General features: G+C 49.5%; 3 protein-coding genes across 3 annotated transcripts in view; 2 read left to right on the top strand and 1 right to left on the bottom strand.

The window, feature by feature from the left end:
* The first annotated feature begins 131 nt into the window (after positions 1-131).
* Positions 132-4,417, top strand: tm2d3 (TM2 domain containing 3). Its single transcript, XM_060072234.1, has 6 exons — positions 132-321; positions 990-1,094; positions 1,458-1,618; positions 2,520-2,694; positions 3,122-3,197; positions 4,109-4,417. Exons 1-6 carry the CDS (start codon positions 216-218, stop codon positions 4,272-4,274), a joined length of 789 nt encoding a protein of 262 aa, XP_059928217.1. The 5' UTR covers positions 132-215; the 3' UTR covers positions 4,275-4,417.
* Positions 4,418-7,505: 3,088 nt separating this feature from the next.
* Positions 7,506-13,048, bottom strand: larp6a (La ribonucleoprotein 6, translational regulator a). Its single transcript, XM_060071154.1, has 3 exons — positions 12,221-13,048; positions 10,832-11,030; positions 7,506-9,492 (listed from the first exon to the last, which is right to left on the bottom strand). The coding sequence occupies exons 1-3, from the start codon at positions 12,955-12,957 to the stop codon at positions 8,380-8,382; spliced, it is 2,049 nt and encodes a 682-aa protein (XP_059927137.1). The 5' UTR covers positions 12,958-13,048; the 3' UTR covers positions 7,506-8,379.
* A 505-nt stretch (positions 13,049-13,553) lies between these two features.
* Positions 13,554-26,652, top strand: part of LOC132471837 (leucine-rich repeat-containing protein 49) — a 32,298-nt gene continuing 19,199 nt past the window's right edge. Inside the window, 8 exon segments of the mRNA XM_060071153.1 lie at positions 13,554-15,596; positions 15,688-15,771; positions 16,279-16,354; positions 16,612-16,803; positions 17,271-17,373; positions 17,755-17,958; positions 18,594-18,660; positions 21,988-22,131. Of these exon segments, the coding sequence (XP_059927136.1) occupies positions 15,537-15,596; positions 15,688-15,771; positions 16,279-16,354; positions 16,612-16,803; positions 17,271-17,373; positions 17,755-17,958; positions 18,594-18,660; positions 21,988-22,131 (930 nt within the window). The 5' untranslated portion in view covers positions 13,554-15,536.

The following is a 26,652-nucleotide window of genomic DNA, read 5'->3' as shown; positions in this document are numbered from 1 at the left end:
AATTTAATTCAAATAGAACATCACTCAAAATAACGTATCATTCATATTTTATTTTATTAACGAAATAATGTATGCCACGTGGGCGTGGTTAACCCAGATGACGAATTCGCGCTGGGCGTGGTTAACCAGGATGACGACGACGTGCTGGGCGTGGTTAACGCCCAGGACGCTCTGACATCAAGCTAGCTGTCTGCGATGCTAAGCTAACAACAACAATGTGCGCCGCCTGTCAATTCTGGAGACCGGACCGAGGGCGATGCCTGAGGTCCCACGGCATCATTCTGCTCCTGTTGACGGACCTCTTCCTGCAATGCGTCGGCGGTGGGTTTCATCCGGACAGATCAGACCGAGTGAAACGGGATGTAGCCCCCGATGCTAACGCTAGCTGCTCTGCGTTGTGGGGTTTTCTGCTCCTCAGCTTACACTAGAAAACATGTCAATATGAGATAACATTGTTGTGTTTATGTCTGTTAATGAGTTAAATCCCGACCATCTGCAGCGGGCTACACGAATTTTTAACCCCGACCCCATGTGTTTACTGGGATGTATGACTGGTGTGGTGGTGATGGTGGTGGGGGTCATGAATGTGGTGGTGGAGGTTGATGGTGGTGAAGTTGGTGGTGGTTGTGATGTTAGTGAAGGTGGAGGGTTCTCTCCTGCTGGTCTCTCTTCCAGGGTATCTGAGCTCACCTCATGTTCTCCTTGCTGGTCTCTCTTCCAGGGTATCTGAGCTCACCTCATGTTCTCCTGGCTGGACTCTATTCCAGGGTATCTGAGCTCCTCATGGTCTCTCCTGCTAGTCTCTCTTCCAGGGTATCTGAGCTCCTCATGGTCTCTCCTGCTGGTCTCTCTTCCAGGGTATCTGAGCTTTCCTCATGTTCTTTCCAGCTGGTCTCTCTTCCAGGGTATCTGAGCTCATGTTCTCCCTGCTGGTCTCTCTTCCATGGTATCTGGGCTCCTCATGCTTCTCCTGCTGGTCTCTCTTCCAGGGTATCTGAGCTCTCCTCATGTCGGCCATGAACCCCCACCCTCCCCCCATGGAGCCCAGCACGGACCTGTCATCAGCAACCCGGTCATCCCTGCTGCCGTATCCGGTACACTATACTACACTAATATACTATATAACTACACTATACTATACCAATACTACACTATAATATACTACTACACTACTATACTATGATACTCTACTATACTCCAACACTGTACTACTATACTATATTAATATACTTCTATCTACGTCTCCGCTTAATGAACCAATATTTCACGATTAATTACAATAACCAAAGAAACATGAACACTAACATAATAATAAATACACCAATGCTCCTATGCTTCCAACATGGAGGCGATCATTGCGTTGAGACATTGCGATGGTTCAGGCGGGCCCCATGAGGGCTCCTCCGGAGCACTGAAACAGGGAGATGGTGAAGCTGTGTGTCGCCCTATGCCTGCAGCTCTGCCCAGGAACGAGGAGGGCTCCACGGCCGAGTGCCCCAGCGCAGGCCAGTGCAGCCGGCTTCCGTCCAGCTGTGTCTGCTGCCACTACCACCACAACTGCACCTACGGCCAGCCCACCGCCTTCACCTGCAAGCCCAAGAGGGGCGTGCACTGCCTGGTGAGTCTCCAGGGGATAGAGCCCACCTGGGCACAATGGGACCAAACTCTCTATGAGACCGAATTAGATGAGGTATTACTTGATTCATCCCAAGGGGAATGATTGTGCAGCAGTTACAACACAAAGTAAGAAATTAGAGTACAAAAATGCAAATATACAATATAATAGCAAAACAGCAGTAAGGTCACCATATGTACAGTAGGGGTGGGAAAAATAATCGATTCTTCGATGCATCGCGATTCTCGCTAGAACGATTCTGCCTCGATGCAGATAAATTAATAATCTGAATAAAAAAAAAAATTATATAATTTTTTTAATTTTGTAACTTTAAAATTATTGAATTTATCTTCAGTGAGTATTTGCCAATCTGATATGTCTTGACACAATTGCGATTCAGCCTACGCATAGCATGCGCGCAAACTCACAGCCAGACACAAGAACTCCTTCTAATTACAGAGCAGCTTTTCCTTTAATGACATAGAAAAGAAAGATAAGAAAGAAAATAAAACAGAACTTTTTTGCATGCTTCCATATTGTGTTATAATGCAAGCTGCATTGATTATTGCATTGTTCGTAGAAAGTCATATTTGTGACAAAAGCTTTCTCTCTTATGAAATATTAGATAAGTTAATTAATCTGTTGATGTCTTTAATGTTCATCACAAAAGTAGGAAGTGATTAGCAAACTCTGAGTAGCAAACCCAGATGTATATATATATTTTTGAAAATCACGCATGGAATTGTACATAAAAAAAAATGTTTTTTTTGGAACGAGTATTCGAATACTCGCTCGGAAAAACCAACGAGTATTTGAAGCCTGAAAAATGGCATTCGGGCCAGCCCTACAACAGTGGTAACCTGTTGTGGTTGTTGTTGTTGTTGTTGTTGTTGTTGTTTTCCAGGCCGAGTCAGGGCAGCAGCAGGCCAACTTCTCTCTGTGGGTGCCCTGTCAGTTCTGCTGGCAGCTGGAGCCCTCCCAGTACACCTGCTCCAACTCCACCGACTGCATGACCGTGGCCTGCCCGCGGCGCCGCTACAACGCCACCTGTGAGGTGCACGACCACGTGCACTGTTTAGGTACGTCACCACGTGCACTGTTGAGATACGTGACCACATGCGCTGTTGAGGTACGTGTCCACGTTCACTGTTTAGGTACATGACCATGTGCACTGTTTAGGCACGTGACCACATGCACTGTTTAGGAACGTGACCACGTACACCGTTTAGGTACCCGACCACGTGCACTGTTTAGGTACGTGATCACGTGCACTGTTTAGGTACATGACCACGTGCATTGTTTAGGTACCCGACCACGTGCACTGTTTAGGTACCTGACCACGTGCACTGTTTAGGTGCGCAACTGTTGGTATATCTTGTGCTTTTATTTACTTGATTAAAAGTAACCCCAAAGCCTGCCTTAATGATCAGATGCCTCTTCCCACCTTAAAGGATCCGTTTTGTGAGGCGGTGCTGTTGCTGTCATTAATTACCTTCCACCCTGCAGGCAGAAGAGTCTTCAATAAACGGTTGTTCTGTAACTGGACCGGAGGTTACAAATGGTCCACGGCTTTGGCTCTTAGGTCAGTCCTCTTCCTCACTCTTCTTCCTCAGTTACAATGGACTAATGATGCATTTAAAGTAGGGCTGTGCGATATGGATAAAATCTTTTGTCACGATATGGGTCATTTCATATCTCAGTAACAATAAACATCACCATATAGTAAATTCTATGAAACAAATGTCTACCCAGAATAACCACATACACCTCATGACCGCTTGACTGAATGCCTTCTCTTTAATAACCTTTTTAATAATCCTAATAACTAAATACAAATGAAAGGCACTTTAATTTGTATTAAACCTGTTTCTTTCAAAAAATTAGGGAAACAAACGAAGAGATCTTTAACGTAGAAAAATCGAAATGTCGAATAGTGCAGCAATTGAATGAGCACGCTAATTAAAAGTATAACAGAGGGCCATTTTGAATTGTAATATACACAGATTGCTCAATTATGGAGCTAGATAATATGATGATGATTGATAATAGCCCAATTAGATTATTGTAATCAAAGTGAGCAGCGACAGAGGTCACTCCAGATCATAACGAGGACTACATTAACGTGAGGACACTTGTGTATTCCCGAACCACAAGACAGTATTCACCTAGTGAGGACGGGTGTGATGTGGCTCAGGAGGTAGAGTGGGATGGCTGGTAACCTGAAGGTTGCTAGTTCGATCCCCGGCTCCTCCTAGCTGAGTGTTGAGGTGTCCCTGAGCCAGACACCTCCCCCTGATTGCTCCTGACGAGCTGGCTGTCACCTTGCATGGTTGACTCCGCCGTCGGTGTGTGAATGTGTGCATGAATGGGTGAATGTGAGGCAGTATTGTAAAGCGCTTTGAGCGGCCACTGGTTAGAACAGTGCTGTATAAATGCAGTCCATTAACAGGATATGGTTTGTCTCCACTCCTCTCCTCCCCTTTGTCCCCGCAGCATCACTCTGGGCGGGTTCGGGGCGGACCGCTTCTACCTGGGCCAGTGGAGGGAGGGGCTGGGGAAGCTGTTCAGCTTCGGGGGTCTGGGCATCTGGACCCTGATCGACGTGCTGCTGATAGGGGTGGGCTATGTGGGGCCCGCCGACGGCTCCCTCTACATCTAGGACCCCCGCCCCCTTGTGAAAACGGTGCTGGGTGGTGCTCTTCACCACCTCCTCCTCCTCCTCATCATCCACCATCTCCCGGCATGGCTCCCTCAACATCTAGGACCCCAGCCCCCTTGTGAAGACGGGGCCGAGTGTTGCTCCTCCTCCTCCTCATCCACCACCTCCTCCTCCACTCCCCATAAGCCAAGATCCCACCCCGGTTCAATCAGCACGTCGAGCCCAGCCAAACCCCCTCCACGCCCCCGCAGTAGACCCATCTGCCAGCAGGCAGAGCGCGTTCTCCTGCCTCCCTACCAGGAGGCACTACCCACACGCCTGTCAGATCAATCCTAATCATCCGCCACTCCGTCTCCTGTCAAGCCTGTGTGGAGGAAATGTGCCCGGAGGTGTGGACCTGATAATTATGTTTACAAGCGGCTCGGAGGAGGAGGCGCCATGTTCAAGTCGCTTCAGCTTATTTATTTCTTTGTGTGAACACGGCGGCGTCTAGATGACTTAAGTGAGGCTGACGAGAAGGTGTTGGAGCGGAGTGGTTTCCTGTGGACGATTCAACTTCCTGGGACCCCAACCCCCCCTCCCCACCACTCTCCCCCTGTGGTGCGACTCCTTACACACATGCATGACGCATCAGGAGGTTTTGAGTGGTTACCATGGTTCCTGCAGGTTTATGGAAACGCCGGAGACAACAGAAAGGCCTGACCGTGTGACAAAGGCACGAGGAAGGGACAGAATGGGAGACAGCAGGGGGCCGCCCGCACATACCTGCAGCCCCACAAATGGTTGTTACGTCCCCCTGAGTATAGGGGGGGGACACTTTCAGTTTGGTGGAATAGATGGCGTTCAAATTGTATATTGCAATATTCAGGAGAAAGCCATCAGCCAAAACCCGGCCATCCGCAGCTGGGTTTACTTGATAACATCACGATGTACGACAGGTTGCAGCACTCATTCCACCCTCACCGGTCAATGCTACGCTGACACTGAAACCTGGAGGCAACCCAGAGATTAGATTAATTATATAGTGATACACAGTGATATATTATCACAGTGGCTGCAACATACATTTTACAAGAATAATCGCCACATTTTTTGCTCCAGGTCTGAATATTGTATGCTTTTCTCACATTTAGGACAAAATAAACGACCACACTTAGTTTCCCATGATTCTTTATAATATTGTTTGTTTATCAGTTAATTTCCTTTTATTCTACTGTATTGTTGACAGTGCCATTGCTGACATTCGACTGTTGCGATAAAATGCTTTTATTGGCCTGCTGTGTTTGTATATAAGTCCTTACTGTTGTATTTCGTTGGAACACTGTAGATGACTGTAAAATATCTAAAATAAAACGGTGTGTTAATCCAACCATTAAGAGAAGTTGTGTGTCAAAGTTTAACTAGATCAGCATGAGCCCTTGGTGATACACCCAAGTAGGTGGTAACTGCTTACCCTTTAGCTTGGCTCTCCTCTCAGGACTCTAGTTCTAATAGAGCCCTGTTGTATTTCACATAGGCAAGCACTGTTGCTAGACCACCAATTATGGAGCGCATGTGCAGAGACTGAGTCAACAGGCCTGAGAAGCACGGGCCCTTTGGCCCCGTCTACACAAAGCCAGCGCAAGGCCATGCAGATGCAGACTGTGATTCGCCGGGACCTATAGAGTGGCCTGTATGGGAGACTAGTGTCTCACCAGTGTGTGTCCACATCTATAAGACTCACAACAAACCGCTCAGGCAGCTGAGTGTGTTTGTTTTGGATGTGCTATGGGTCAGGAATTCAAAGGCTCAGGGCCAAAGCGTTTACCAAAAATTAGTCCAGGATTTTAAGTCCTGCTTAGGACAAGATCTGTATGAATACTCCTGATATAGTATTCTGTCTGAGCTGGGCTCTCTGATAGAGTAGTATTGTCTCAGCAGGGCTCTGATAGGGTAGTATTCTCTTTGTGCTGGGCTCTGATATAGTATTCTGTCTGAGCTGGGCTCTGATAAAGTAGTATTCTGTCTGAGCAGGGCTCTCTGATAGAGTAGTACTGTTTTAGTCGGGCCTCGTGTGGCCTGTGACGTGCTCTGTGAAATCTGAACAACACAATGCATCTCCGGCCTCTTAAGACGGCCCCATTTAGCAGTGAACAAGCATTCTGCCGCACATGGTTTCTGCCCTGTTACGCAATTCAGAGAGGGAGAAAACATAATACTAAATGTTGCAATTTCCTTTTGGGTTGTTAGATGTGTGTCGACAAATCCTATTGGCTGAAGAGTGGGGGGGGGGGTGGACTTTTCTGCAATTCCCTGGTGCCTCAGAGGCGACACACCCAGCGCAAATCTCCCACTGACTGATGCAAGAATTTGGCAAACTTTCTAATAGGGTTATGTGGGGGGTAGGGGTTGGGAGGCCAGCCAAAGAGCTGTGTTTTTCCTGACTACTCCCACTACCCCGTCTACAACCCAAAATCGTGACTCGCTCATGATCCTCAAGTAGTCTCCAGCGTCATAACCGGACTCCCAATAGGCTGTGTCAAACTTTGACGAAGGATACCAAAATCATGTCCTTGATATTATAATCAACCTTCTGTTATCCGCCTCTCTGCTTAATGATACCTTCACAAAGTCTGCGCTTGGAAAGACGGCTGACTAGTGAATAATGGAGATAGCTGTAATTTGGAGCTTTGTAACGCTGGGCGGGATACTAGTCCTTTGCGTTCACGTTGTATTTTAAAAGACGAATAGGAACCCTAGCCGGAGCAAGGTGAGCAGATGGGCAATTAGTAATTGGGTTGTAATTAGAGAAATGAACAAAAACCTTCTTTGTTCTGGTCTCACTACGGGCCGCTACGATGGCCCACTTGGACCATCGTAGCGCCAAAGGGTCTGTCCTGTTCAAAGTGGAGGGTTCATCACATCAAGAGCCTGCACGCACAACCCCTGAAATAAGTTCAAGACTGGAAACGTTCTCCAGGCTTTAGGACCTTTGACTAGAAGACGCGCAGCAGATGAAGTGGCTCGTGTTGAAACACAGCCTCCCATCTGTGGAGTCAAGACGTTATGGTACAGGATGGAACCCAGCCAGCACGGCTCCGCATGTGTGGAGGCTTGTTCGGCCCAGCTACAGAGATGTCCACAGTACAGCTAGTGTTCCCCGGTTAAACAAACACCTTTACGACGCTGCTTTAGATTAAACTTGAACCGCTCTATCCCAGGAGCAGTTTCAAATCAAATGCAGTCAAGCCGGCATTTTTAGTGATTTATTGTACAATATGAAATGCACTGTACAATCCCAGTTGCGGTGTCAAGGCAAAGAACATAACAGAATCCACTACCTCAGACCAGAGCATCCAACAAACGCCACTAACAGTCCTACTGATAGAAACCGTTACGACCTGCAAATCAATCATATTTATCAGGGCCAGACCGGTTTCCCCACCCCTTCCCCTCATTTTGAGAAGTTTAAAGTTCCCTGCCTGCGACTGGCAAACAGCACAAGGAAATAAAAGATAACCGCTGCCGATGGACAAAATTAAATTAAATGATTGGACCCTGGATAGCAGGGGAGGCTTGGCCTCTTTTTTTCAGACGCATACAAATGACACGAAAGAGACCAAAAGAAAAACGTTGTGGCGACATCAGGTCCATTCAGCACAACACCATTTAAATACCATTCGCCAGTCAGATTCATCATTTTCTCTCAAACACTTACACACACAGGACACTTTAAATAAAAGATATGTAGAGATCATCCTCCCAGCCCATGTCAAATGAGATCAAACCTTAATGGCGGTGACCAGAGCCATGACAGTGTTTGAGAAAAGTAAGAACTTCACAAATGAAGGGATTCTTTCCCTTCGACAAAATTTACAATAAACTCAAAGCCGTTAATCAACAGGCAGTCACCATGTAAACTAAAGTGGTATAAAAATAGAACTGAGGCAAAAACTAAAAAGGTTCCACAAAAGAGAAAATATATACACATCCATCTACAAAGTCATTCAAAACGCAAGGGGGGGAGGGGGGAGAGGGGCGCTTAGCGACACGGCCGAAGACCGGGACATGCAGTCCGATGCACGTTAGTATCCTAGCAACAAGGGACACGACGGCAGCGGCGGCGCTAGGTTTGCGTGGTGACGCTCCTGCCCCGCTCGCCCTGCCCGTCGAGGTGGAAGCCCCGGGTCCCGTCGGGGCCGCGGGGCAGCCGGGTCACCCCCGGGGGCAGGCCGTCCGCGTTCTGCATCTTGCGGCCCAGCATGGGGCTGCCCACCGGGCTGCTCTCCTGGGACGCCACCTGCCGGCGGCGCTGCACCCAGGGGCTACCCGACGGCGTCAGGCTGCTGTCGGACGAGTAGTCGGCCCAGCGGCGCCCGGCCTCGGGGCTGAGCCGGCCCTCGCTGACCAGCGGGGACTGGCCGGCCTTGCGCTGGGGGCCGGGGCTGGCGCGGGGGCTGGACCAGGGGCTGTTCCTGGGGGAGACGGCCGGGCTGAGGTGGTTGTTCTGGAAGCTGATGGTGGCGGCGGTGGTGGGGCTGAGCTTGTTGCAGGAGCGGGACTTGCGGGCCAGCCGCGGCGAGGTGGGGTTGCTCTCCGTCTCCGAGGAGCTGGCGGCCGAGTCCTCGCCGTGGTACTGCAGCTCCCGCACCCGGCTGTTCAGCGAGCGGCTTTTGCGCAGCCCGCCGCCGCCCTCCTCGCGGGGCCGGTCCTTGGGCACCTTCTTCTTGGGCGGCTTGGTCCCGATCAGGATCACCTTCATCCCCAGGGGGCCGGCGCCGCCTTCCTCGCCGCCACCGGCCGCCTCGTTGGCCGCCACCGCCGCCTCCACCTCCTCGAACTCCACGATGGCGCACTCCTCGCTGCCCAGCTGGGCGTAGCGCCCGCTCAGCCGCTTCAGGTCCGCCTGCAGGTCCTTCCCGGGCTTCAGCACGCGGACCGAGGCGATGGCCCCGTACGCCCCGAAGGCCTTCAGCAGCAGCTTCATCAGCTGCTCCTGCTGCACGGGCGCCCCCCCCACGCCGCCGCCGCCGCCGTCCCCGGCCCCCTTCAGGGCGGCCAGCTCGGGCCAGCTCTGCAGGTCGCTGAGCAGCAGCATGCGGCTGGGCAGCGACTCGCTGGCGAACACCGGCACCACCGACTGGCGCCGCACCTTGCGGCCCTCGTCGTTGAGCTCCAGCGCCGTCGAGTGCCTCAGCGCGTAGGCCGTGGTCCGCCAGTCACGGGTCAGGTGCTTCACCTGGGACACAAACACACACACACACACACACACACACACACACACACACACAATGCCTGAAGCAGAAAGGCTGATCCATTTACATATAGCAGACGCTTTAATCCAAAGTGACATTTGTCGGAAGAAAGAGAAAAACAATATATCTGTGTAATGATGTTCATAGAACCGACTGGCAAGCACTAACAATTGTTAGGTTGAACCATTCCCCGCCCGTATACAACAAAGATAGCTAGGATAAGACGCTACATGATGCTAAGCACTGATTTTTTAAGTGCAAGGATGTACAACATAAAGTGCCAGCACTTACAACATACAATAAGAAAAGGGGGGAGGCTATGCAGAGTCTAGGTGAACTCTGAACTCTTTTTGCGGAAGCTGGTGAGCAATTACCTATGCAAATATACCCAATGATAGAGGTGTACACAATACATATTCTACAGAGACATGGACAATGTAACGCATTCAAACTGCTTTTTGGGATAATTGAAGAGCTCCGCATTTCATCGAGAGTCTGGCTAGAACCTTTGCCTCCGCCAGTCCTCTCAAGTTACCGGATAATTCTTACCTATTGAGCACAAATGCATCGCGCTCCCCCAGGACTCCTAATGTCCTGATTTTGTCGGTATGATTTAGTGGCCGTGTGGGGTATGTAGGATGAGGTAATGCTAGAGTGGGAGGGCGTTCTTTTGTATGCATGTGTGCGTTTCAGTGGAACAAAGCTTTCTAGTGCTAATGTACTTCAGCATTCTTTTGTGTTTCGATTGAACCCCTTGAAAACGAATTAGTCCATCTCAGAGTCACCCACCTAAACAAACAGTAACGCACTAGAGGACCCTCTTCAAAATGAGTACTTCAGTTCTAGTGTTCACTTTTACGAGTTTTAGTCCTAAAAAGTATATCAACAAACAATATAGGAAACCTCACTGCTTCTCTCAGCCTCCGCTAAGGCTTCCATCCATCTCCCTGATAACCAGCCAGATGACTCAAGTCCCATTCATCGCCAAAGGTTTGAGGCAAAAATTGCCAACAAGTGGCAACATTGCCTTCTTAATGCGCCCTCAGAACGACGATTGTATGAAAGAGGAACTGAATACACTTCAAGGGACAACCTCAATGCATACGCAGTGCACGTCCATGTTCTAACGGACATCATGCCAGCCTTCAGCAGGCGGCACAGACTTCAGTCTGCCTTGCCCATCGATTAATGCTCAGAGGAAACAAACAAACAATACTGCAATGCAATAACAGGAAGCGCCAGTGTGTGTGCACGCGACCGTTTCCCCCCCCCTCCCCGCCAGCCCTCCCCCTGACGGTGGGATGTCATGCAGCGATCGCTCACCTTCTTGAAGGACGTGAGCAGCTTGACGCTGACGAAGCCCATCTTGTTGCGCCGGATGTGTTTGAGCAGGAAGGCGTCGTGCTCCAGGTTGTCGTCCGACAGGTAGTGCTCTATCTGGGCCACCAGCTTCTGGATCAGCTCCTGGTCCGGGGGCTGCCAGCTGTCCTCCTCCAGCTCCCCGCCGCTCGTGCCCGCCCCGCTGGGTGTGCGTGCGTGGGGAAGGGATTATGGTTGCATTACATTGTATTAACGGCTCACCGTGGAGCCACAGCCCGCCCGCCGGCCAAGACTCCCCCGCGCCAGTGAGCGCTCAAACGTGCTGGAATCATGAACGCAAAACGAGACTGGATCACAAGGCGCTGGCAGCCTCACCCGGCCGCAAACGGCATGAATGAGCAGCGACGCGAGAACGACCAGGAGTCGTCCTGATAACATGAGGGCTGCGTCATGAGGCCACAGACACTGGCAGTGGCGACGGGTTACATGCCTACAGTGGTACATGTGACGGTACGTGCCTACAGTAGTTCATGCGAGGGCTCCGGTTTGGCATTCATACAGGCCGGCTGGACGCCTTCAGAGAGCTTTGGCACCAGGAGTCCGGAGCAGAATACAGAATTGAGGTCTGATGAGGATAGTTGGAGGATGACTCATCCCATACCCCCAACACACACACACACACACACACACACACACAACACACAACAAACACACACACACCTCTCCCTCCCCCTGACCGCAGAGCGGCAAACCCACAGCGTGCTCTACAAGAATGCGCGGCTGTTGTCACCCACACAACTCAAAACATCAGCCCGCCTGCCCGGTGTGAAGGCAGTTCATCTGAAGCGCTAACAGGTTGGACTTGGTGTAATGTGGGAAACGCATAGAGCGAAACTGCCCGGTAAAGCACATTCTACCCCCGATACGACGCGTTCAACGAGTGGTTTTAAAAACGACCCGGGGAGGCTTCGTCAAACGACTGTTTACAATATTGTAGGCGAAAGCAAACATTTGCACAGAAACACGCCGAACTTTGACCCCCTCGGTCCACTAGACCGAGCGCCGAGAACCGGTCCACCAGACCGAGCAGCACCGTGCGCTGCGGGACCGGATAACGGTCCTCGGTGTGAGCACCGTGCGCTGAGGACCGGGGGACGGTAGTCGGACAGCCGGTAAAAAAATAGCTCAAGATGACGCAGGGGAATAAGATTAGAGTAAGTGTCATAGTTTATCTCCTGAGGTGTCTGGGCACCACGTCACTCATTGACTACAGGTGGACACAGACAGACACACACGCGCGCAGTGTGTAACGACGTGAGCCCAGAAATAACCCCGCCACAATGAGAACGTATTTCACACACACATTACGGCAAGACCAAGTTCCCCGCCAACCTTGATTTGTCGTGCCTTCCGAGATCGTCTTCGCTACAGCTTCCTCCGAGGAACTCGAGGTGGTTTGACGTAACCTCTTCGGGCTCCTCGTCGTCCGCGGCTTGGATCGCCACCGTGATGGTCACCGTGCCCATCTCCTGCAGGTGCTGCTTGTCCACGGTGATGACCTCATCGATCCCCCCGCGGTCCACCACCACCGCGTCGGACACACGGTCTGTGGGGGTCGGGTGGTGGTGGTGAGGGAACTCCGTGGCGACGCTCATAGTACCGGAAAACGTGAAGGAGCCGTCAGCGGTCCCGGGCGTCTCGGTGATGACAGCGCTGCCCTGGAAGCTCTTGCTCTCGCTCGGCTCGAAGGCTGCGACGGGAAACGGGGCGCAGAAATCTCGACGCGTTCGACCCCAGCGACGGTGAAAGGCGAATGGAGCTCCGAGGACGCGCTCCACAGCTTGCCAGAGACCCCCGATGTGACCCCGCGGAGACCCGTGAGGCGCGGAGGGGCTGGACGCAGCTGGCGAGACGCGGGCTGGAGGAAGTGTTGTGAACGGGGGGATGGAGGCTCCGCGCTGTACTTCCTCATATGTAAGAGGCTTTCTGCTTTTGAGACGAGCTCTGGGATTGGGCCACTGCGTCTCCTCGCGTCCATTCGCAGCCCAGAAGCAGAGGCTGACACCCAACCAGGGGGGGGGCAAGAGCAGCGAGAGGCAGCGGAGGAACGCGTTCACTAGAGCCTGCATTCTTTCTCTCGGCGGACACTGGCTGGCCGTGATCCTTTTTTCTGTTATTAACAAATGGCAACCGACCGTCTCTCATGTGTCTAATTAGGGGCGTATATGTGTATTAAGCACGTGCTTGTTTGAGATTGGAAATGGGCCGTTTAGGTTTGTTTACGGCGCTAATTGGTTAATTGGCTCCTCGTGGTGCTCGTGCTGCAGGTGTTCTGGTCACATTTCGCTCCTCGTGCATGAAGAACGGCTCACTACAGTGGGCCTACAGGTTTCACCCATAGGCTTGACATTTTTTAATTTTTCAGTTTTTTTGTTATTGTTCACACACACATATATATAGGCCTATATATATATATATATATATATATATATATATATATATATATATATATATATACACACACACACACACACACACACACACACACACACATACATATATATATATATATATATATATATATATATATATATATATATATATATATATATATATATATATATATATATATATATATATATACATACACACATACATATGTGTGTGTAGTAGGCATAATCTCGTCTAGCCCATGAGTAGGCTACTTACAAATTAGGCCATGGTGAACCTGATTATTGCCTACCAGCCCGTGAACCCCATAATAAGCACCATACAACATTAGAAAGCTTTACGTCGCGTTGTCTGGCGACGCACGCAGCTGCTGGAGCGTGTGAGTCATAGCTGCACCACATGGCTGGGACCAAGGTGAGGAGGTCCGCCCGAGAGGCTGGGAGAAGGGGGGAGAGCAGAGGGAGAGGACACACCCACATTGTAATCCTTTTCCGTCTAGTAAACATCAAATAGCAGCACGTTTATACATCATTCGGATGATGGGATTGCATGCATTTTCCGACCCGCCTTGCATCTGACCAAGCTGCCATCTGTCATTGGAAGTCTGTTTTTTGCCTTGGCCGTGGACATCAGCTCAGATGTGTAGGCTATGAAGAGTCAAGGTAGCCTACTCAGCTAGCGCAAATAAGGGGTGAATGCTTTTGACAAACCAATAAAGACACTCATAGAAACCACTCATAAGCAGGCCAAGCCAATGGCGCAAGAAACAAAACATCTAACAGGGGTAAAAGCTATTTTTGAAAGCTAAGTGCTTGCTTAACATACACTGGCTTCTGAACTGACAAAGGGTGAACATAGTGCTATGTATTTTACTATTATGTGGCTCTGTCAAACAACATCCCCCAGATGTCAGTCATCATGAATAGATTGTGACAGGCAGCATGATGGAGGAAGCACACTCTGAGGAATGCTCCTACCACACAGTGCTGCTTAGCTAGTATTTCTAGATGAATGGGTTGGGCGGTGGCTACATGGCTTCCATGTTATCAGACATCTCAGATTCTGAATCTTAGTGTACGGTAGAGAGTGGATCTTAAAATAGACCGCATTCACCTGCTGAGTCAGGGTGGTTCAGAATCAGTGGTGCCCAGCCGGACCTACGACTGTGTTACTGCCCCCTTCAGGCCGGGGCGAAACCTGCACCCAAATACACAGGCCAAACAATGGGACTGCTCCTCACAATGTGGTTGTTGGGTTTTGAGTTACATTTGTCCTATATGGTGTGTGTGTGTGTGTGTGTGTGTGTGTGTGTGTGTGTGTGTGTGTGGGGGGGGGGGGGGGTGGGTGGGTGTGTGTGTGGGTGTGCGCGCGCGCATGTTTGTGTTTGTTTGTGCTGTGTCGGTTTTTAGATACATGTTACATGCCTCTGCGTTGTCTGGAATCAGAATCTCCGGTTAAATTTTTTTCCATCTTTATATTGTCTGTTCTATTTTGAACAGCAGTGGGATTTGAAATAGAAGACGTAATGATGTAATGTTCTGCAACATGGTAGCATATAAGCATTGGGTCAAAGTACTACATGTGTGCAGTAGTGAGTAGGCCTAGTCGATAGGTCAACACGACACAGAGTAGTTCGACTAATAAGCCTATATCTATATCAATCTATATCCACACATATCTGTGTATCTATATTTAGGCATATCGTTCTTCATACACTATCATAAAGGCTCGACATTTTATAAGGTATTTAAATTTTTTGAAGTTAAAGTTTTTGTATTCAAAAACACTTAGCGGGATGAACACCGTGAACACCGCTTGAACCGAATGACCCAAAGTGATCATAGTGAACAGAATGAACACGGTGATCATAGTGAACACGGTTATTATAGTGATGTTAGCGAACAGAATTGATGCAGTGATTATGGTGAGCAGAATGAAACACAGCTTGAACACGCCACCGGGAGCGACATGACGTTGCCACGGCAACCGATCACCACTCTGCCCTGTTCAGCTTTGTAACATCCGAGACACGGGGGTAAGTGTTTAGTTACCGTAAATAACCGTCTATCTACTTCTGTTTTACCGGGACGTTGGTCGAAGACAGCTCAAACCGTGATCTGATAAGCTAAGTTAAACTCTGATCACTTCAGATCAAACTTTTACTTTGAAGGCGCGGCTGAAGTAGGCCAGAGAAGCGTTTGATGTTATTGTCCGTCGAGCTCACGAGGCAAAGGACCACCTGTTTGAAGACAGGAGGATGCGAGCTCATAGGCAAACCACGGGGGTCCACCCCGAAGGCATGTCCCTCACACCGATGGTAGGAGGGGCGGTGTTTGTTTCATGCACGGTGCACATCTGAACGTGTCCCACCGTCAGCTGTCCCTGAACACACTGCTTCCTCTGCACAGGTCAACAGGTATAAACTGCACCTGGCAGCGGTGAAGTCTCTGGTCCCGGAGAAGCTGCACAGGACAGCGAATCTTAATGAGGAGGTATGAGACCCGGGTTTGGTCTCGGAGCCCTAATTATATACGGCTCGCCGTATATGTGTTGCACTGGCCTGATTGTGTATTGCTTGTCTAAATGTGTTATACCATGTTAGGCCTATACGGTGTTATAATGGGTTATACACGGATTGTTTTACACTATTACACAGTCCTCCTCAGAATGTATGTATGTATGTATGTATGTATGTATGTATGTATGTATGTATGTATGTATGTATGTATGTATGTATGTATGTATGTATGTATGTATGTATGTATGTATGTATGTATGTATGTATGTATGTATGTATGTATGTATGTTACACTGCTGAATATATATTGCTTGTGTTTTATGTGTTACAACAATGTCCTGATTATATGTGTGTGTCTGTTACACTGTGCTGATTATATTTTGCTTGTTTTTCATGTGTTACTGTCCTGAGAACAGCGTATATATATACTGATATATATTTATATTGCTCATGTTGCATGCAACTGTTTCTATTTTCACAGACAGACCCTCGGTTCTGTGATCCTACAGGAGAGAGAAACACTCACCCCTCACTGACAAAGAACTACTCAAAAACAGGTCAGATAGTGTATTTCTATTGTTATGGGAGAAACCACAAACAATGTTTACTATCAGACATCAGCAGCTAAATAGTCCATCCAAATGTACATTAGACTTGAAATAAACCTAAACAAACTGTAAATAATAATAAAATAACACATATTTGTACGTGTGAAACCATGATGCTCCAATGTGTTAAACGTCCCGTTGAGATCTTCCAGAGCCTTCCTCATGTCTGACCTGGTCTTCACGTGGCCTTCTCTCTTCTCTCCCAGACCAGCGGTCTGCCGGGGGCCGGAGGAGGCCGGAGACCCCATCGGTGCTCCTCCTGGCTGGGAGGTGTTTGGACTCCGTCCACGGAGGCGCCTCAGACCTCCAGCCCAACCCCGGAGACAGGCCGAGAAGGCCGGCCCAGAGTGCAGGGCACAGGAAGGATGGCAGCACCTTCCCCCCTCCTAGACAATCAGGTAGGCAGCGTGCCTTGATCTGAAGGAGCAGAGTTGTGTGGATGTTTTTTTTGTAACCTTCTATTGTACTTTATACGTGTAGCCTATACTCTCTCAGGGCTGTGCACCTACCTGCCTGCATCTGAAGAGAAGAGTGGTGTGGATGTTTTGTGTACATATTTGTTGTTCTTTAGGAAGGCCTATATATTTGTTGTGTTGATGTTTTTTGTACCTATTTGTTGTTCTTTAGAAAGGCCTATGTATTTGTGTACCTATTTGTTGTTCTTTATGTGTGCAATCTGCTCTCTCAGTTAGGTTAAACACGTACCTGCCTGCATCTGAAGGAGCAGAGTTTTTTTGTAGACTTCTGTTGTACTTTATATGTGTAGCTCTCTCAGATAGGCTCGATACCTGCATCTGAAAGAGCAGATGTTGTGTGTACCTTTTGTGTTGTACTTCACACTTCGTTTTTACCCGCTGTTTCCCAGGTGATTGGGAAGAGATGGACGAGGGTTCGTTACACGGGCTCCCCAGTACCTTGTTGTCCCGGGAGGTTGTGGGGTCCAGCTCTGAGCGGATTGACCTGGACAGGTAACGTCGTCGCCTCCTTTCTTGGCATAATCCTGAGGACGTTTTCTGCTGTGGCCTTTCTTTAATGACGCCGGTCAGTGTGGCGTTAATCATTGTACGCTCACAGCTGTCTAGTTCCGCTTAGTGCCACAAGGGGGAAGCAAAGGGCCTTAAAATATTGTATGTAGAATATACTCAGCCATTAGGGTTTGAATGGCTATTTAAATCAGATGCAAAATATCGTTTTTATTAGGAGTAAATGTAAAATATGAACGTAAATGTTTTACGGTCAATATTGATCACATATTGTATATGTTTGAGACCAGATGCAAAATATGGTAAATTTAAAACATGAGTGTAAATGTCCCGTTTATTGATCATGTATTGTGTGTGACGGCCCAGGCGCTGTCTGGACGCGTGCCCCCAGCTGGGCTGTATGGACGGGCTGCGTCTGCTCAACCTGCAGCACAACCGGATCCCCAGGGTGCTGCATCTCTCCCAGCTGCAGCGGCTGGTGTTTCTGGACCTCTACCACAACCATCTCTGTGACATGGCCGGCCTGGAGGGCCTGCTCTCCCTCAGGGTGCTGATGCTGGGCCAGAACAGGTGAGCTCACCTGGGACAGGGCTGACCAATCAGCAACGGGATCGTTGATTTGAACGTTCATGATTATTGTTGCATTAATAACCGTTGATAAAAGCATGCTTTTACTTTGCTCTTTGCTCTTTAATGTGGCGTTTGACATTCAGCTTCCCGCTCCCTCTTAAGTTAAACAATACCACAGAGTTAGGTTGCTGTTGGCCTTTCCAAGCGCCATGGTAACCTTACATCCTCCGGAATGCAGTGAAAGGCAGTATGGGTATTGGTGAACAAGAAGCTACTGTAAGGAAGGGCCGAGCTGACCTCTCTCCTAATACCCTCTGATTCTCCCACCGGCCTGCCTGCCCACTGGAAGTTCCCCCAGTAACCTTAGACATTATAGTGTAAGGTAGAATGGCAATAGTTACATTATAGTGTAAGGTGGAATGGCATTAGCTTCAGGGGTCGATGAACAACAGGGAATTCATATTTATAGTGAGCATCAGATCAGGATATACAGTTCTCCATGATGGATTTCAGATGTGCACTGATCAAATCACGTAAAAAATGCAGTAGAAGGTGCAACATCTAGTGTGATTTTAAAAAGCACTTTTTTTTAATTTATGTCAAGGACATTCATACAATGCACACTTTGATTTCAGAATCCATAAACTGAGTTGTCTGGAAAACCTGTCCAAACTGGAAGTTCTGGATCTGCATGCAAATCAGGTAATCCCAACTCGGACATGGGGTTGACTTGTAACCAGAAGGTTGCTTGTTTGATCCCCGGCTCCTTCTAGCTGTGTGTGTGAGTGTCGAGGTGTCCCTGAGCAAGACTCGTAACCCTAACTGCTCCTAATAAGCCGTCTGTCGCCTTGCATGGTTGACACCGCCATCAGTGTGTGAATTTGTGGATGAATGTATAAATGCGTGTATGGGTTGGCTAAGCTCAGGAGGTAGAGCAGGTTGACTTGTAACTGGAAGGTTTCTAGTTTGATCCTCCTAGGTGGGAGTCGTGGTGTCCCTGAGAAAGGCACCTCACCCTGACTGCTCCTGAAGAGTTGGCTGTCGCCTTGCATTTTTGAATCCGTCGTCGGTGTGTGAATGTGTGTATGAACAGTTAAGGGGTCGCTTTTGGTAAAAGCGTCTGCTGAATGTAAATGTATCAGTCAGATCTGATTGAGCCTTGTTCTGCGCCCCTGCTGCCTAGAGCATGTGTGTCTTCAGTGCCGCTACATCAGTCGGGCATACTGCATGAGGCGGGAGGCTGTGACGTCCTGCTGGGAGGTTCAGCGATGGAGTCTGCTCCCTCGCGCCTTTCACACCCAAGCTCGCAGTAGCTTGTGGTTCGCCTCGCCGGATTAAAGCTGCCTCCTCTTCACCTCTCCAGCTCCTCTCGCTGTCATGACACCCGTTACACCGTCACCTGCACCACCTGTGAGGGACCTGTGACATGTGATCTGTTGTGTCGTTAAGGGTGCTGAGGATCTTATTACTGAGCTGGGTCTAACTGTGGATTCCAGGGTCTACACACTGCATTACATTTGCATTTAAATTGAGGGCATTTAGCCCTGGGGGGGGGGGGCTAAGTGGGGAGACCATGCCGAGTCTCTAGGTGAACTCTGAACAAGTGAGACTTGGATTACAGCATTAATGAATTACAGCACTACTATCTTAAACGCTGTGCCGTGTGAGTATTATGAATCTCAGTGAAGGCCGCCCCCGTAGTGTAAGATGTTCCCCCTGAAGCCTCCATAAGAGATGGAAGGCACAAGATGCCCAGTAGCTTTAAAAGCACCAAGAAAATAAGAGATCTCTTTGTTGTTGCCTTGGTCTTTTCCGCTCCCGGAAACGGGAACTAGAATCAAACGGACCTTCGCTTAGTGGTGCCAGCGGCCTGCACGCCCCTCCGCCCACATCGCTCTCTCAGGAGCGGTTCCCAAGGAACCCGGTCAGGCTCGCTCCTCGTCTGATGTTGGCTGCTCCTCTCTGTACTGGAACCCCTCCCCCCCCCCCCACTCACCGCACCGTGACTGGTCTGTGGCCCGCGTGCGTCACCACAAGCAGCCCGCCTGGCATCCATTGTTAACTGGAGCACACACTGCCCTCCACCTGTGTGTGTGTGTGTGTGTGTGTGTGTGTGTGTGTGTGTGTGTGTGTGTGTGTGTGTGTGTGTGTGTGTGTGTGTGTGTGTGTGTGTGTGTGTGTGTGTGTGTGTGTGTCCCATTCATCATCCTTATATTTAATCATATTAAACGTCATATGAGATCACCTCTTTTGAAATGTGAGTGATGTGGTGACGGTGCTGTTTTGCTGGGCATTTTTAACATCTTCTACACGTTACATCCAGAAATAATAATAATTATTTTCTTATTACAATAACCCATCAAAATACATCTCAGGGGAAATAAGCACTTCCAGCAATATATTCAATCACTCAACTATGAGTAAACTTTTTTATGGAAGTAATTCTAAGGCTATCGACCTATATCCAATCTTATTAGTAATGAGTTATCACAGTTTCCTGTACAAGACAGATAAACTCTCTTTGACCTTTTGCAAATTGCTCGCGTGTTGTGGAGCCATCGTGTACTGCTTCAGCAGGCAACCAACGAAGAATCAATGCCTTCAGCGCACATATATGTTGACTAAAAGCAGCTTCAGGCGTCTGCTGCAGTCAGGGGGATGAGTGAGAGCAACAGGACCGTCCTGGTGAAAAGCGTTATATTGTGTGGCCCACACATTCCCCCCAAATCAAACCAATGTACTCAGTGGAACTCATTAGCCGAGCCCATACAGAATGCATCGTTTACATAGCCTTCCCACAATGCACTGCAATTCACAAAGCCTTGGATTAATTAAATTGCAGTCCAAATAAACATACTTTGGATACCTGAACCACACCAACACAGGGCACCTCGACAGGCTTTGGCGACACAGGATCCTGAAACATTTTCTAATTAGATTCTCCAATCAATTTTGGTGAGAGACGGGCAGCAGAATGACGCAGATACGGTTTCGGTCGGCTGGCCGGGACGTAAGCTTTGATATCCACACTTTACTTTACGCAAGCAGTGGTTGGCAGAGCCAGCGAGCTCTTTGTCAGTCGTAGCCTGTTTCATATTCATCGAGCTGGGGACACTGAATCCTAACAACTGTAAATCCGTTATGTGCTGGGGTCTTGTGTCGCCGTGGGTGGTCAGCTCCAGCAGCTCAGATGAAGGGCGCTTCTTGGTAGTGGGCCAGCCGGCTGTATCTTGTGGCTTCTGCTGCTGCGTCAGTGAGCAGAGCAGGTGGGTAGAATATCGATGTTCCCTGGCACAGCGACACCAACACCCCCCGAGTCTTGCTGAGGCTTGGCGATGCCATGTTTCATTCACTGTGTTTATCAACACGCTACGTTAAGGGGGCATCTGTTTAAAAGGCTGTTTGCAGCGCAAATAACACATCAGGGCTTTCATTTGGTCGTGGAGATAAATCAGTCCATTGCTGCGTAGTCTCGAGACAGAAGCATCGACTGAGACGTAGCCATGGTTTATAATAATCTCAAACTCGGGGCGATGGAGGAGATGGATTTTAGATTGTTACATAATGACTTCTGGATATGTAAGGCTGGCAATAACAGCTCTTCCTCATGGCAGTAGAATACCGTTGCACTGTGTACGACCACAAACATGTTTACTCTCATGGTTTACCGGCCAGCCCCCCAGCACAGATTTAAAATGTTTGCACTCCTGATCATCTCTGGACGGAGGGATCCCCCACTCTTGCGTTCCTTTTCAAGATTTCTTTCTTGCTAATTAAGGGAGTTTTTTCTTGCCCTTTGGGGGGCTTGGGTCAGGGGGGTGTCATAAACATATGGCCTGTTAAAATCTTTGAGACAGTCCCTGGGATTAAGTGCTATACTAATAAAATTAGTGGACATTTTATTTGAATTACTAATGCGTCTTTCACTCTCTGTAACCCAAACCTCTTGGGTGCCTTATTCAACGTGTTCTCCAATGCCGGCTGCCTGATGCTGATTGGTTGTTCCGTGTCCCCTGTGGTCCCGTCCAGATCACCAGGATAACCAACGTGTCCCACCTGGGCCGGCTGCGCCTTCTCAACCTGGCAGGAAATGACATCAGCCGCGTGGAGAACCTGCAAGGTCTGGACTCCCTCACTGAACTCAACCTCCAACGCAACTGCATCTCCTCTGTGGTGAGGGGCCCGCCGTCTCCTGAATTATTCACTCATTCCCTTCATCTTGGAAGAGGATACTGCAGCATTTCACCTCCATGATACATGAGCTGAGCTTTCCCTGTCTAATACTCCTTGTCATGCAGTGAACCTTTTCAGTGATGTATGGAAGGACAGCGCTGTGTACTGTATGTCTCCTGGCGGGCTGAGGGGAGGAGTTATTGTATGTTGTACGTCCTTACAATACCAACAGTACTTAGGATTGTGTATCATCTTATCCTAGCTATTATTTTGTATACAGGGAATGGTTAACCTGGTCATTGTTAGTGCTTGGCACTTGGTTCTATGAACATCCTTACTGTACTGACAGCGGTATATTGTTGTTTCTTTTTCTTGTGACAGATGTACTTATTGTAGGTCGATTAGGATACGTCTGCTAAATGCTAATGTGAATGTTAATGTAATGAGTTGAGTGTCTACATGCTGATGTCGCTACCCGATGAACAGTGGAGAGCCTCGACCTCGATGTGTTCTCAGGGTGGGCTCCTGAGGGCCGTGTCAGTGTGGGTGGAGGCGGCTGGGCTATGTCTGACCTGTATGCCCCGTGGTAATGCTCTGTACAGATGGACAGGCCTGGAGCTCAGGGCCGCAACGCTCTAAATCTGGTCCCGGGTCGTAAACACCTGAGCGGGCCTGTCTTCTGTAACGGCCCAGTTGGATTGCACTCGGCTCGGGAGGGGGGGGGGGGGGGATAGGAGGTGAGGGAGGGAAGCGTAGGGGCTCCTGAAGAGATGGGTGGGGGGAGGGTTCACACGCATCACCTGATGATGCCAAGAATAACACTGTAATCCTTTTACTTTAACACACACACACAAGCATGCACAGACACACACACGCACAAACACTTAAGGCCTTTTTATGGTCCCACGTTCCTGCAACGCAATGACCACGCAGAAGCTTCAACGCAGTCGTGAACGTTTATGGTTCTGCGTCGGGTTTTAGTAAGCGAACCACGATTTTTCGGAGGCGCACGTCAGGCCCATACGTCCTTGCGAACGTAAGGGGTCCGTAGCCCCCTTGCGTTGCTTGAACGTGGAACCTGAAGTGCCCTTTACACAGAGATACAGACTGACAGACAGACAGACAGACAGACAGACAGACAGACAGACAGACAGACAGACAGACAGACAGACAGACAGACAGACAGACAGACAGACACAAAAACACTCACACTCACACTCACACTCACACACACCTAGTGGTGCAGGCCAATATGTAAATGTTGGTGGAAGTGTTTTGGTTCCTGTTACCCAGGGAAAGGTATCCTAATACCCTCAATTACACCTCTTGCTGAAACAGAATATTCTGCAGAAACGACATCAATGAACCGTGTCTATACAGTCGAATCGGAGACAGGGCAGGTCTAAACAGGCGGTTGCCTGCTCATGTGCGTATCTCTGAGCTCTGCTCTGCTTCCACAGTCAAAAACTGAAAAACGTCACCTGGGTTCATCTCCCACTGCAATCACACTCCACCGTCCTGCCGGGCACACGCTTGTATGTGTACGTGTAATTATGGGATGTAGGGTTTTAGTATGTGCTGCGGAGGGGGAAAAGGAACCCAGCTTCAGCAGTTTGTGCGGTGGCTGCCTCTCAAGGTGTTTGCTGCCTGCTGCTTACATCAGCGAGGCTCACTGTAAACACTGTCCTCCAGCTGGCGCCGTCCTCCAGCCCACCAGGGGGCAGCGCTCAGGGCTGGGGGACAAAACGCATGCCTGGTGGTTTTAAGACCGGTCATCATTGCGTGTGTACGCCCTAATTTAAGATTTCCCTTTTCTGGGATCATGTCATTAACATTTAACATTTAGGGCATTTATTAGACGCCTTTATCCAAAGCCACTTACAATAATGATTATGTACATTGGTCAGAAGACAGAGAAAAAATACATAGCTGTCAGTACAGTAAGGATGTTCATAGAATCAAGTGCCAAGCAGCACTAAAAATCACGAGGTTAACCCTTTCCCAGAATACAATAAAGATATCTAGGATAAGATGCTATACGATGCTAAGTATTATTTTTGTTAATTGCCAGGACGTACAGACAATAAGCAAGATACAGGAGTTTCAACATACAATGAGTGCGTAAATATGAGTAAGTAGGATGCAGTTATTTACAAATCTAAGTTCTACCATCGAGTCTCCGTCCAGTGTGTGTGGCCCCGGTGACGAGGTCGTTCACCACAGCAGATTGTAGGCCAGCCTAACCCTCTTCTCCCCGCCTGTCTCTGAGGAGCCCCAGCTCTCCTCTGAGCTCATGTGTTTATCTCTCTGGCGGAGGAGAGGTGCTGCGGTCTGCTCAGATGAACGGCCCTGCCAGAGCCAGGCCTTCGTGTGAAGAACGATGACATGCAAGCTGTCGGTGTCCCAAAGTTCACAAACACGCACAGGCACCCCCACACGCACACACGCACACACGGGCAGACACGCGTAGACATGCACACACACGCACACACATACACATTGAGGATTCCACAACTCTCATGTTGTTGTTGTTGTCGATGTGTAGTTGTTGTTTGAAGGCCCACAGCAGCACTGTGTGTATTCTGATGTGCAGCAGAACACCCCTGGAATGACATCATTTTGTCTGAGACAAAGGGGCTATTTATAGACTGAGACAGCGGTGAGCTCGGCTGTGGCCGCTGACAGACAAACAGACGGCAGGCGTGCAAAGACAGGAGACTCCCACACACAGCCAGGTGCTGGGGCATGTTGTCTCCTCACGGCACGGCCCGGCGCGGCCTTCCGACCGCCCCTGTCCGGGTGCATGACTTCAACCACCGCTTCTGTTGGTGTTGTGCATGATTTGGATTGATCTGGTGACTACTGTGTTCTGTGCTGCTCTGATTCCTATGAACTTGTCACCCTGTGACGTCGGGCCGTGATCAGAGACGCCTGCTGTCTGCCGTGACTTGGCGGGAACTCTGCCTTTATAGCGCTGAGCCCTGCCCCTGCTGTCCAATCAGAGCTCATCACAGAGGGAGTGCCAGAGAGAGATGGGGGGGGGGGGGGGGGCACAGGAAGCCAACCCCGGCCCGGCCTGGTCTGAGTCATAATGATACTCGTATGCCCACGTGTAACGAATGCGATTGTGTGAGTGGGAGCCAGGATAGGCTCCGCTCAGAACCGCTGTTGGAACAATACAATACCACCATAATATGAGTCTTCATCATCATAGTATCTGATGATGCAATCAGAAAACCTGGTTCAAACACAGTGGGCGTTAGCAGTAGGGTCTCCCTAGTCTCTGGGACTGCAGAGCAGGAGGAACAGTGAGTCTAACTCAGAAACAGTGTAACATTTGAGTTGGGCTGCATTCCATGTGTTTCGCCTTAAGGTGCAGATGTACCGACGGTACTGTACCGGCCTGCCTGCCTCTTTGCCTTTTTGTCTTCTTGCCTGCCTGCCAATCAGGCTGCTTGTCTCTAACTTGTTTTCGTGTCTTCTGTTCCCGACACGCCGCCGACTCTGATCTCCGGGTTGGCTTGTCATCCGAAGTTAGAAAAATGCAGATCTGACATGATGCAGAGCTGGCTGTGATCATAACAGATCTGAGTCTGATCATAAATGTTTAGGAGGAACACAAATATGTTTTTCACAGTTCTGACTAGCGGATAGGCTCTGATGCTAGTAGACGAGGGTAGTGTGAGGTTCATCCCCATGAATGTCCAGGTCGCTCTGGGGACGTTTCTGTGGAAGGCAGCCTCTGCTAGGGGGGTGTGATGGCAACATGCCCTGACACTTCACCCAGTTCCTCACACACTCTACTCCCTGCTAAACCCACACACACACACACACACACACAAACACACACACACACACACACACACACACACACACACACACACACACACACTGAGACCCCCCCCGCCTGTGCCCTGCCCCTGCTGTCGGGGCTGACATCCCGTCAGCTGGTGTCGCTGGTGGTCTATGCTCTCAGCTGTCAGCCTGTGGGTCAGCTGCCTCCCATGAAGCTATTGATCGGCTCATCCGGACGGAAGCTGAACCAGAGTCCCCATTCCTTGCCTGAACAACACACTCCCCCCAGTCCCCATCGCTACCGCCTTTTGTTCTTTTCCGTGGCTAGCTAACTAGGTAGCCAGCTAGGTAGCTAGCGCCTGTGTGTTTGCATCTACAGTGAGTCTCCTGCATCAGCAGTCCTCTGCATTAGCGCAGAACACAGCTCTCTCCCTCCCCTCCCCCCCTCTCTCTCACCTCTCTCTCTCCTCTCTCTCTCTCTCTCTCTTTCTCTCTCTCTCTCCCTCTCTCTCTCTCTCTCTCTCTCTCTCTCTCTCTCTCTCTCTCTCTCTCTCTCTCTCTCTCTCTCTCTCTCTCTCTCTCTCTCTCTCTCTCGCGCGCGCGCGCTTTACCCCTCCCGGTCTGCGTGACTACGAGGCTGTGCGTGCGTGTCTGTGTGTGCGCAGGGCGGACAGGCACGCATGCCGGAGCGACGCGCTGCAAGGTGACAGAGATAGAGAGAGAGAG

Source organism: Gadus macrocephalus, chromosome 14, assembly GCF_031168955.1.
Source record: "Gadus macrocephalus chromosome 14, ASM3116895v1".
Classification (NCBI taxonomy): Eukaryota; Metazoa; Chordata; class Actinopteri; order Gadiformes; family Gadidae; genus Gadus; species Gadus macrocephalus.
The sequence above is the reverse complement of the archived record's forward strand: the minus strand, read 5'-3'. Positions and strand labels throughout refer to the sequence as shown.